The 12,868-nt window shown below is 40.6% G+C and overlaps 1 protein-coding gene across 1 annotated transcript; it reads left to right on the top strand.

Moving 5' to 3' along the window:
* The first annotated feature begins 29 nt into the window (after window positions 1-29).
* On the top strand, window positions 30-1,015 carry LOC119657708 (proline-rich receptor-like protein kinase PERK2). Its single transcript, XM_038064782.1, has 2 exons — window positions 30-111; window positions 603-1,015. The coding sequence occupies exons 1-2, from the start codon at window positions 30-32 to the stop codon at window positions 1,013-1,015; spliced, it is 495 nt and encodes a 164-aa protein (XP_037920710.1).
* The last annotated feature ends 11,853 nt before the right edge of the window (window positions 1,016-12,868 follow it).

Genomic DNA, 12,868 nt, shown 5'->3' with positions numbered 1-12,868 from the left:
ATGAGAGCATTCATACTATCTAACAGCAGATGTGTCCAGCACAGCACAGACGTTTTCATAATATTCACCAGATACTGTTTTCACCACTGAACGTGTCAGACACCAAAGAATGTTTGTGTGTTTTCGGTTGTCTTATCTCTCAAAAACACGGGATCAAGGTGTGGCGCGGCAGGATTCGCGAATGCGAGCGGACAGATGACGCCACCGGCGCTCTCCACTCAGTTTAGACCTCGCCACAGGAGTGCAGAGCAGAGTGCCATGACTTGACGGCAGGACGTCAATGAAAAGAAAAGAATAGAGAGTCTTCTGTCTTGGAGATTGGCTATTGCGGCAATTAATATTAATTTAGTTTCATGTTGTATATAATTAAGTGTTAAATATAATTTAATATTATAGAAAGATAAAGTATTTAGCTCTCAAATTGGTGACCCTGATAGAAACTACAGAAGTGGTAAAGGTACAAGTGAATTTCCGCGGCTGCTGTGTTTCCCGAGTATTTCCCACGTTTTCAAAGTTCGTCACGCAAATACCAGAAAAGGGTAAAAAAATCAATTTTCAACGAGTTTAAACATGCTGATAAATTTCGCGAATTGAAATTGAAGTTTTGAAGAAAGGTTCTCACGCCTATATCCATGCAACAAACTGCACAAGTACACCATCATTGCCATCAACAAAATCACAGTCTGCGCAAGAACAGACGCCGCTGCAGCAGCCGCTAATACCATTACCGTCTCCGCCGCAGAAGTCGCTGCCGTCGCTGCCGCAGCCACCATCGTTGCCGCAGCCACAATCGCTGCCATCGTTTCTGCAGCCACTATCGCTGCCGCAACCACCATCGCTGCCGCAACCACCATTGCTGACGTGGTCGTCTCCATTATCGCCGCAAGGGTCGAAGCTGCCGCCGTCACTGCAGTCCCCACCATCAACACAGAAGCTGGAGCCTTCATCGCAACAACCACCACAGCATAATTCACGGTCACAGGTGCAACAACAGCCCCCATCTAATGTGCAGTAATCACTAGTGTCGATAGGAAATTGAGTAAGGCCACCGTGGATGACGTTGGTTTTTCTTCGTCACTCACCGAAATTGCCTGAGGAATACAAAGAACTTGGAGATAAGTAAGAGTTCCGCAGCCGCCGACGTCGACACCAGCCCAGCCGAATATCATCACAGCAGACACCGCCGCAGCAGCCGCCAACACTACCGCTATCGCCGCAGGAGCAGGATATTCCGCCACCAGCCGCCTCCTCAACAGACGCCGCCATTTGTTTTATTTATAAGTTAATTGAAATTTTACTTCAGGTCAGTAAATAAAAAATTGAAAATAAAAATAAAATTTAAATCGCCGCAAGAGACGGCGTCGAGGTGTTTGCATCGATGCATCTCTTTTCGTCTGCTCTCCACTCTTTTGGCGAGCTTTCGTGGTTCTTAATGGTCTGCGCATCAAGCGTTTATTTTGGAGTACGTCGTGGGTGTTTCGTTTTCGCTCGTGCGGTCATTTGAAGTGCGGCCTGCCGTGTCGATTAGGGATTTAGCTGAAGTCGGTGTTACCGCGGTTTCCTTCCCACAAATTCGCATCGTAGTTTTAGCTTTTTGGAATGTCGTTTGACGGCAAAGACGCGGCAGGTCCATCGGACCCGCCCTCGCCGTGCGCGTCCCTCTGATTTGGTGGCGGAACTCGGAACTGTGGTTCGTGCATTTGGAAGCACAGTTCCAGATGTCCGGGATCACAGCGGATGCAACCTGTTTCAATCACGCGGTGGTCGGCCTGGACGAGGAGTCCATCGTGCTGGTGTCTGACGTAGTGAAATCGGCTTCGTACGCGCTGCTCAAGACCGAATTGATCAGGCACCTGTCAATAAGTGAGTCGGCAAAACTGGATCACTTGCTGGCAGGCCTAACATTGGGAGATCGAACTCCCAGCCAATTGCTGCGCGAAATGAAACAATTGGGTGGGAATAAGATCGACGACGAATTGATGAAGTCCCTTTGGCTGCGTCGGCTTCCGGAAGGCATCCAGGCGTGCGTCTCAGGTTCCTTGGGGGCACTGGCAGCTGCGGCCGTTGAGAACGTTGAGAAATGTAAGTTATTATACTTCAAACACAGGTGAGATTCCTCGGCCACTCCATTTCCCCTGAAGGAATACAGCCCGACGCAAACAAGGTGTAAGCGATAACAAGCAAGGTTTTTGGGCATGCTAAACTTCTATCGTCGTTTCCTGTCCAAGGCCGCCCAACGCCAGTCCGTTTTGAACGCGTACTTGTCTGGCCACAAAACTCAGGATATACGAGAGATCGTGTGGTTTGAAGAGGCTATCCGCGCGTTCAATAAATTCCGACAGCAACAGACTGAAGCTACACTCTTGGCATTTCGTCTGCAAGATGCACCTCTAGCCGTTTTTGTTGATGCTTCTGACACCGCAGTAGGTGCCGCTTTTCACCAAAGGGTGAATCACGTCGGGATCACTAATTTAAGAGTTAAATACTTTATCTTTTTATGACATTAAATTATATTTAGCACTTAATTATATACAACATGAAATTAAATTAATATTAATTGCCGCAATAGCCAATCTCCAAGACAGAAGACTCTCTATTCTTTTCTTCTTTCGTCCTGCCGTCAAGTCATGGCACTCTGCTCTCCACTCCTGTGGCGAGGTCTAAACTGAGCGGAGAGCGCCGGTGGCGTCGTCTGTCCGCTCGCATTCGCAACATTCGAAATAAATTTCGAATGCCGCGAATCCTGCCGCGCCACCAATGTATGGGTCAAACAGCCTTTTCCGAAATTATTCCACCGTTGTTGGCTTCTCCTGTACAGCTTCATCTTAGTGGCTTTTTGGAAGTCCGCAGTCACATCGGTTTGATTCGCCGTCCTTCCCTGGTAGAGACAGTGTGCTTCATTCGCTAGAAGATCCAAGGGAATCATTTCCGGAAAGATACACACTGCCACGGTGGATATTGTCCTATATGTGCTGTATACTTTTAGCATGACTGGCCGGTTTACCCTTCTTTGGTTCACCATGTAGTCCAGTGCTACCGACCAGACAGGGGCCGCATATAGGAAGATGGGTTTCACGACCCCTGCGGTAAGCATCATTCGATTAGATTTTGGCCCTCCAATATTGTTAGCTTTTTCCGTGCATAGTGAAAGTTTACTACGAACCTCTTTAAGTTCATCCTAGATCCATAAATTTTTTTTAAATATAACGCATCATACTGCAAAGTTTGGTGGAAACGCTGCTATTACTAACAAAGTTATATTAGGTCAAATTGTCTCTTTCGAGTCACCCAAGAAATAAAATGCTAGTACCACATGGAGTTATTCAAGATAAGTATCTATAAATGGAATCATCGTGCATCCAAATATTGCAAATAAAAAAGCCACAAAACTGTTCATATCTAAAGTGCCGAGCTTCTGGTTTCCGATTTGTTTTTGTCTCGTCTGACATTTATTGGATACACACCCAGGATCTTTCTATGATCGAAAAGCTATCAATTCAGCTCGGACTGGCCAACAAAAAAAAACTAACACATGCCGAATACTAAGGCTATGCTACTCCTAAAGGCTAGTTGAGATATTTTTTTTAATTTCTTGGTATTTCCATCATCTATTGTCCCAATTGGGCCTGAATTTAATATGTTGCTGGTCCGGTCCGCCATTAAGTCGACGGTGGACTTAGGAATCCATCGGTTCTTAAAGAAAAGTTTAGTTTAGCCTCGGCCGGCTTAAGCCTCAAAAATTTTACAAAGCGGATTTGTGTTCGTTATAATTCATACAAATGACGTGTTTTTGAATTAATAAAAGGGAGCAAATACCACCTTGTAACCACTTCGGTCACGCTGCTCACAGAGCAGAGGTGAGCTAGTCATTAATATGATGCCTTTTGCTCTGATTAAATGGTCTTTCTATTTGTTCTGCTCTTTCTAGGAAGTTTGAGCATATAAGTTACAAATTAGAGCCTTACGCATTCAGTCAGTCTGGTTTGTTTGAAAAGCAAAAAAAAATACGTAAACGTTATTATTATTGAATACTAAATTCAGAAGAAAAAATAATGTCGTTTACTCATTCAAAAAATAATTTTCAACCTAATTTAAGCAATATAGCGAAAGATATCATGATAATATTATGCCTATGGTGAAAACGTAAAAAGACAATTGCCGATGTACTTTATCCTGCTCTAACTGAAAGACTTGAGGTAGCTTATTTGATCAGGATCTCTATATGTGGTTGCTATTAACTCCATGGTGGGGTATATTGCGTCAATAACACTTACGCGCCATCGTTCGCGGTTACCTGAAACCTCCTCCTCTACTGTTCTGCGTCAAGTGCTCTTGGGGCTACTCGTCAGTCATCACGTGCACGTGCTAATCTCCACATAAAAACAACTCTAAGTACAGAGCGGTCTCAACTTGATCTTAGTGCTGAGATAATTACATTTTCAGATTTTAGACAAGGCAGCAAAAGCAGATCTAGTGCTGTTAATACGTCGGGCGACATCGAGTTCGGTGAAACTTCGGCAGAAGCTACACTTCTTAGATATACACATATAAATTTATCGACGCCTTCGATGATCTGCCCATTAACGCAGATAGGGAGGGTGCGATGACCCGATAAACTAAGAACCTTGTTTTTATTGGTATTTATCTTCAGTCCAACTCTACTCACCGCGCTTCCCAAATCCAAAGCCATTTGGACAAGGTCCATGACCTGATGAGGGATCAAACATATGTCATCAGGGTAGGTCAAGGTGTTTGAGGAAAGATGTCATCATCCATGTAACCCTCCATGACCTCCAGACAAGGCAGCATGGAGAACGTCACCGATAACAAGAAGAAATAATATCGCTGACAAGATGTAAGTTTGAGGAACTCCGCTTTAGGCCTCAATTTATTCTGAGCTTTTACTTTGATGCAGCATGTGATATTTCACGCCATCATATGTCGCTTTGATAATAGCTATTAGTTTCTCCAGAATGCCCCTCCTGCATAGAGCATGCCAGATACCCACGCTTTTTACACTGTCGAATGCTTTCTCGAAATCGATAAAGTGGAGGAGAAGAGGAGATTTGAACACACGGTTCCAAAATGATCCTTAGGGTGAGGATATGGTCAATGCAGAAGGATCTGGAGCGGAAACCTGTTTGCCATCTGTTCACTAAGCTCTCCAGATGTTATTTAATGTTTTGCAGGATTGTTTAAGCTATTATCTTTGTGACGCCATGGAGTACGCAGATACCCTTCCAATTGTCACTTGAATTCTAGCTTCACATAAACAAGTTAGAATGTTGATTAGTTAAATTATCCGAAAATTCGTTTCGTATGTAAACCCCCATGTAACTTTTCTACATTCTTCGGGGCATAAATAGCGCCAAGCACCCATTATTTTCACAACAAAGCTGATCTCGAGGAACTGGACCAAAAGGCAAATAATCGCCTCGTGTAATATGTTGAATGCTATTCCAAAGTCAGCGTTTTTTGTGACCGACACATCAGTAAACACGTCATTTTCAATATCTAACGCAACGAACGTTGCCTCGCGGCAAGAAAAACGGAGATCTCGCGTTGGATCAGTGACGTTAACACCTTGTGAATATGTCCGAAGTGAATAGTTTGGCGTTTGGATGGTATGAATAAGAATAAGAAGGAGGAGATTTTTTCTATGCCTATAGCACTCACTTCACTGAAAAAAAAGTTTGAAGTCTTGAAGAAATTACACATATTATTTTTAATTCTATGCATCCATTGCGAGGCTACAATTAGAAAATGTGAATTTATTTATAGAAACAGAGAACTGATATAATGTTACCTGTGGTAATCTTTTTTGAGTATCCGATTTCATTTAAAAAATAATGTTTCGTGGTTTTGAACAAGAAATACAACTAGAAAACCATGAGTTGTAATCAAGCAATTCCTTCAACCATTAAAGCACGTAGGTAGCAAACCTATTGCACTTGTCTCAAACCACTACAGGCGATATTATTATTCTAAATTCTTGTGGTAAAGATTGGATCTTTTTTCACAAGCATTCGTTAAAACCACATCTCTAACCAAATCCAAGAAGTCGCCACGTCTATTTGCTTAGAGATGGTTAGTTCACATTTAAGCCCTTATGAATGGGTCGGGTAAAAACAATGTGCTTGGATGTTTTCATCTGCATTCGCTCGCCCATGTCTATATTTATTTATAACGAAGGAGCGATATTAGCCTCCTTGGTTACAACAAGAGCGCAATAACGTTAAGATGAAGGCGTACTGGGGATTTAATGTTTAAGGTATATTATAGAGGTTGTGTGTTTAGCGAGCAAGTTCTTGTTCTCCAGATCACTTGTTCAAAGGCGCAAAACATGGTGAAATTGATTCATGGAATTTATATGGAATACACTTTTATTGGGTGCGCTGAATTTATGTTAATGGCGTAGTAGTGAGCCATTGTTGGAGACGGCAATTTAAAAAAGGCTCAAGATTCTGGTCCGCTTCTGCCCTCCTTTGCTATTCTAGGGGTAGCTTCGGTTTGAATTCGTCCATGCTATATATATAATTATATATATATATGAAAATTTGAAAAAACAATGCCCAGGAATGTATTTGTGGATAGAGACATGCAGATACAAGTGACATGATCAGCTTTGGTACATTGGTTTTTGCAAAAAAACGAACTTTTCTTCATTGTTCTACAAGGCTACTACTATAAGTACCAAAAGGAAAAATATTAAAAACCTTACAACCTTGCCGACTCAAGTGCAGAGGGTGAAGAAAAAGTTGACTAAAGATCTTAAGCTCATTGCATGAAAAAATCTGTAGTTTGGATTTCGTCTACTTATTAGTGTGGAGAGGACACGAAAGCGGATTCTATCATAATTACATAAAGCAAATATAAAATAAGGCTTTCATCGGTATTCCCTTGAATATTTTAATATTTGTGGAATCAAATTACTATTTAAAACATATATTAGCATCTATTATTAAAACGATCAAATTTGTCCAAGTTTACTACACAAATTTCGTTGTCAATCAAATTGCCTCTTACTTTCATTATGCATGGAAAACTGCAATTATGAATATAAATGGTTTCCATAATTTACATTATAACAAATCGGATTTTATCTCACTATTAAGCATTTTTGACGAAATTAAGATTTCACAAAGAGAAGTTGAAGAAAGCATTCGTTAAAATCATTAAATGTTTCTCGTTGTGAAAAGGGAAAGATTTAAGCCAGTAACTTTCAAAATGTAGGGTTTTTGGTTGGTATGGTTGTGATGCTGAACTGTAACATTTACTCTTTGCAATCGAATACCTTCTTGTTCATATCTTCTTCCATAATTTGTTAGTTTACTTCTAACGAGGATTTTGATGGCACAACTGATTTGGTATCTCTTCTAGACGTGATCATTTTCTCCAAGAGGAGGTAATTCTATGCTGAAAATTGTCTTGCGTGACTTATTATAATAATAGATTTCTGTTATTTGTTTGAAAGCATAATTTGTTTGTTGAACGTTTCAGTAGAGTCGACAGTTATGAATTTAATATTAAAGAACTGTTGTAAAAAAAAAATAAGGAACCATCAAAAAGTTATGGTAAAGGGAAATACGTGCCGGAAAGGACCGGAGGACATCTTAGTTTTCTTTGGGGTCTATATTTCTTAACAATGTTTTGGGGTTAAATAATGAATATATCATCTAATATAGTAGTGAATATAATCAAAAATAGAAACAAATAATTTGCAGATTATTTTCCGGATTAGTTCAGAATGTTTAAAATTGTCGCTTGCTTCATCATGCGCAGCATTTTGAGACGCTGTGTTTTTATTTTTTTATCGTTACATGTAGTTTATACGTTTTTAAGGTTTTTGTTTGCAAAACCACACCTTATTAAAATCGGTTCAATGTTTGTGTGTCTGTCCGTCTGTTTGTCTCTCTGTCTCTGTCACACGCACTTTTCTCAGAAACAGCTGTACTGATTGATACCAAATCTGGGGAGAAGGTGGGAACTGTGAACATCCAGACATGCAGTGAGTGAAATCTTTGTAGGTTGAGATCAAAGGGGGGCCCAATATATGGAAAAAGGGGGGTGTAATTTTTTTTCTTCACCGAATATAGTCATGTTGGGTATCAAATGAAAAGTCTCAATTAGTACTTTTTAATGCCGGTCTTAGTTTTGACATTTGTTAGAAAGGCGGGGAGTGGGAGAGGTGGAAATTGATGATTTTTTTAACTGACCCATTCTCAGAAACTACCCAACCCAAAAATCTGGACAAAAACACGAAGCTGCCTCTACATGGTGTCCAGGCCTCAAAATACTCTCCATATCGATAGCTGCTCAAATTAAGTTGATAATAGTATATTACCGCATTTTTGGGAAAAATGAGTAAAAACCCCCCTTAAGTTTATCCTACAGTTATAGTAGTGCAGAATATAATATAAAGCATATTATCCTCAAGTTTGATCGAAATCATATTATTACTAACAAAGTTGCAGTAGCTCAAAATTGACTTTATCGTGAAAATTTACTGCAATTAATAATCAATATCACACTAAAGAGAGTAGTCTGACAAGCATATGGGGAGCTACGTACAAATGGAATAGTCGTCCGAACTACGATTATAATTTTACCTTACTATGTACATCTTCAAAAATCGGGTGAATTTTTCATCGAAAATTCAGAATAGAAATAACAAATTTTAAACGGAAAAACATAATCGTGGTTCGGACCAGAGCTGTGGTTTACGTTTGGATGCACGTCAATATAGCCCGTGTTTTCCTATTTTCTGTAATTTTGTAAATATTTTGAATTTTGGTCTGAAATTTCTGTAGTATAGTCCCAACATATATTCTGCTTTCCAAATAGGAACGTAGCAAAACCCCCTTAAACACGAGTAGATTCGTAACATGTGTCATTCCTAGTTACGACCTTATCTTCCTTGTTTTGTGGCTTATAGCATTCAAAGTAAAAGGAAGGTTGCAAATTATGCATGGTTATAGGTCTTCGGTTCTAATTATGCCACGTTTTAAGCACGGGCCAATGAAAGTAGCACAAGGGCTCTGGGAATGTCACTTCGGACGCATGAAAGCAGCGAACATTATATGAAGTGCTACGGAATTCTATCACGAGGCTGCAGAGCTGTCCATCAAGCCGTTACGAAGTTCGAAGTTCGTGTAGAGAGAACATATATAGCTACAGTAGGGTTTTTTAAGGAAGGAAGGAGTAAAGCTCTTTTAAATTGATTTAATTGTATGACAATCGTAATTTTGGTCAGAGGACCATTTTTAGGAAGTATACTCAAGAATATTGCGGACAAAGGGATTATAAACAAGAGCGAGAAATGGATATCCGTGGAGCGAAAGACGAAACTTAATATTCTAGATTCAGGCTATCATGTAACCTGCATCATCTAAGACAATTCTGAAGCCACAATACACTGATGGTGATCTCCCTATAAACCCCACTCATTTCAGTTCCTTGAAACTGGTGCTACGTAGAGCCTCCTGACTGCATCGCAGACGTCCAATATTTGGCATCATCCTTGTCATGTTGACTTAAAGTAAGCACATTGTAAATGCTGTTTGAATTCAAGTCTACCATCAATCATCATTTGCAAGATATTAGAGATGGGTAGATGTAATATTGCAAAAGCGATATCACCTTAAAGTGTAATATCATATTACCATCACCATCGCGATCAAAACATCACCAAACACACAACATCACTTAACATTACCATGTTACCTAGCATCACCGCATTACCTAACATCATCGCATTACGAAAGTGATGATGATATTACTGCTTTGAAATATATATATATGTATATATCAGCGGCGTAACTTACTATCGTAACCTGTCTAACAACTGGAAAGATAGAGACATCATTATATCTGATATTCCACAATACTGAAAAACCCGCGAAGACAATTCCTGCGTTCATCAAAGACAATTCCTGTGTTCATCGTCCGTGTCGTACCAAAGAGTTCATCCTTTTAGGTAACTATGGATAATCGCGGTCAAGTAAATGGGATACCATAAAATGCAATAATGTGGGTCGTAATAAGGAGCTCAATATTAGAAAATCACTACAATCTCAATGATCGTGTAATACCTTGAGGTCTTAGGGAGTGGATGGGACTGAGTTCACCCGGACTAATTGTATATGCTGCCCCGCTGAGGTAGTGACACCCCTGTGAGTTGTGAGATACTCAAACATTATCGGGGCATGTGTGTATCAACAAATTTGGCCAATTGTTATTGCGCCTTCCTTTTCAAGCTGATTGAAGGAAATTGTAGAGCACCCCAATATCAAAATGATTACGTCATAACAGGGGGCGGGGTTGCTTGCTAGGCGAAAATAAATTACTTTCCGTTTATAGATGAATTTGTTTTTGTATTTATATTTTTGCTTCTTTTATACTGTTTTGTAAGTTATTTGGTCAAAATTGTAGAGTATAACTTGGAGCCCTGATCATCCTGCTTTTGGGGCGCTACGGATTAGTTTATCGAGGTGGATTATATCCAAACCAAATTGTCGCAAAGGAATTTCTTCCTTAAAGGACCTAAAATTCTTTGCAAGATTCTTCTCTCGCGGGCTTTTCTTTGTTAGGAACGCAAGCCTTTAAGGAACATATGAGGAGTGCCAAGCTCATTGTCTTGCACAGTAGGTTCTGTTGGCTGCCAATAATCATGTTTGGATTTTCTCATTGTAGCTGTTGTCGGTTATAATTTTTGATCCTATATGACCGGATAGCTGAGCAGTTAGAGCACAAGGTTCAAATCTCAGTGGATACCAGTCGACTCAGCTGTGAATGAGTACTCGAGTGAAATAAGGGTAATAATCTCGAGCGAGCAATGCTGACCACATTGCCTCCTACAGGGTACTGTAGTCGTGTAGTGCATCGTTACGGTCTTGAATGAAGTACTCTAACATACTTTAAGGCTCTGGTTCAATATGGATTATTGCGTCAACGATTATTATTATTATATGTGGTTGTTATTCACCTCTTAATGGGGCATAGCGAATCAATCGCTTCTACGAACCATTGTTCACCGTTCGTTGAAATGTGCTCCAGCTCCCCCAATGCGTCGAACGACATGCAGTTCGGTGCCGCCGTCGATAGAAATGACGGTTCCTAAATATATAAATTGATTAAAACCTTCAATGATCTGCTTATTAATGTAGATCAAACTGAAAAAATCGATTTTGTTGGTATTTACCTTCAGTTCGAATCTACTTGCTTCTCTTTTCAAATTTAGAGCGATTTGGCCAAGAATAATGACTCGAGGAGTGAGTAAGTAGATATCATCATCGTGGTGGAGGTGTTTGAGGATGCATTGAATTACTCCATTGACGACAAAGCTACTTGGTAGCTTTGTACTGATGAAGGGGGTAAGTTGCTCCCGAAATATATATCTACAAAGAAAAATAAAAATTGTAGTTTGGAGGAATCTACTTATCTATCAATTTTAGGCTAGACTACAAATAGCAGACAATATCTAATCTCTCACCAATAACATGAAGAAGTAAAGTAAGTGGCTAGATGTAACCCTGATCAACTTCGCTTTGGAACTCAAATCATGACATGTTGTTCTGAAGTCCTTCATATCTTCCGAACCAAGGCAGCATGAACGCCACCGATAACAGGAAGAAATAATATCGGCGACAAAATGATACTCTGACAGACTCAGCTTCGGACCTCGTATTTCTCTTAGATTTCACTTTGATACATCTTGTGACATTTTGCATCATCATTCATTACTCTGATAATAGCTATTAGTTTCCCCGAAATGTTCCTCTTGCGTACGGTACTTCAGATACTGTGGAAAGCTGAAATCTAAACAGCTAAAGCGGAAATCTAAACTCTGTGATGATCCACAGGGTGTTGATGTGGGCAGAAGGATCCAGAGAGTAAACCAAGCTACTCTCTGTCGTTTTAGGACTTGAGCTACTATTATGGAAACGACAGGGAGCTTGCAAATACTCCCTCCCCTCTCTTCAAGACGGGTGTTCTTTTTCGAGGGCTTGATCATTATCCCCGTCTTTCATTTTATAGAAATAGTCCCGGATTTCTAGTATGTTCGTAAGAGTAGAAGTAGCAGTTCTGTAGAAACTGCAGGACCAGCTATGAATAACAGTGCGGGGAGACAATTAAATGTAGCAGCTTACCCCGTTTGAGTGCACTGACGGCCGAGATGTTTTCACTTCTATTCGGAGGAATAGTCCGTATCAGCGTGTTACGGTGACTAGCGATTTCATTCACAAGATATGAATTTCACCGGTTATGCTGCCATTGTGTCCGGATGGCTTAGTGGTTAAAGCGCTGAGCTGTCGTAGCGAAAAGTTGCGGTTTAAATCTCACTAGTGGCAGAGCGATTTGTATCGTCACTGGATATCGGATACCAGTCCACTCAGCTGTGAATGAGCACCTGAATCAAATCTGGGTAATAACCTCGCGTGTGCATAATGCTGACCACATTGCCTCCTACAGTGTAATGTAGTATACCGTTCTTCTTCTTTTTCTTAAGCCTTTGTCCCGTTCGCAAGTGGGGTCGGCTCGTCGTGATCGGTTTCCCCATTTGGCTCTATCGAATGCCTGATCTGGGTGCAATCTCGAGGCTTTTAAATTCCCATCCAGCGTATCAAGCCACCGTTGTTTCGAATTTCGGATGGATCAAAACGTGTCACGCCACTAGTCCAACGCAACATCTTCGTCTTCATTACCGCAAGACGCTGTTCATTGTCTTTTATAGTCGGCCAACACTCAAAACCATAGAGGGCGACAGGATGGACGACATTGCGGTAAATTTTAGATTTGAGACGGTCGTTGGTACGTCGAGATCATTTTCGCTATTAGATGCTAAGAAAACATCATCTGCATAAAGTAG

Source organism: Hermetia illucens, chromosome 1 (genome assembly GCF_905115235.1).
Source record: "Hermetia illucens chromosome 1, iHerIll2.2.curated.20191125, whole genome shotgun sequence".
Lineage (NCBI taxonomy): Eukaryota > Metazoa > Arthropoda > Insecta > Diptera > Stratiomyidae > Hermetia > Hermetia illucens.
The sequence above is the reverse complement of the archived record's forward strand: the minus strand, read 5'-3'. Positions and strand labels throughout refer to the sequence as shown.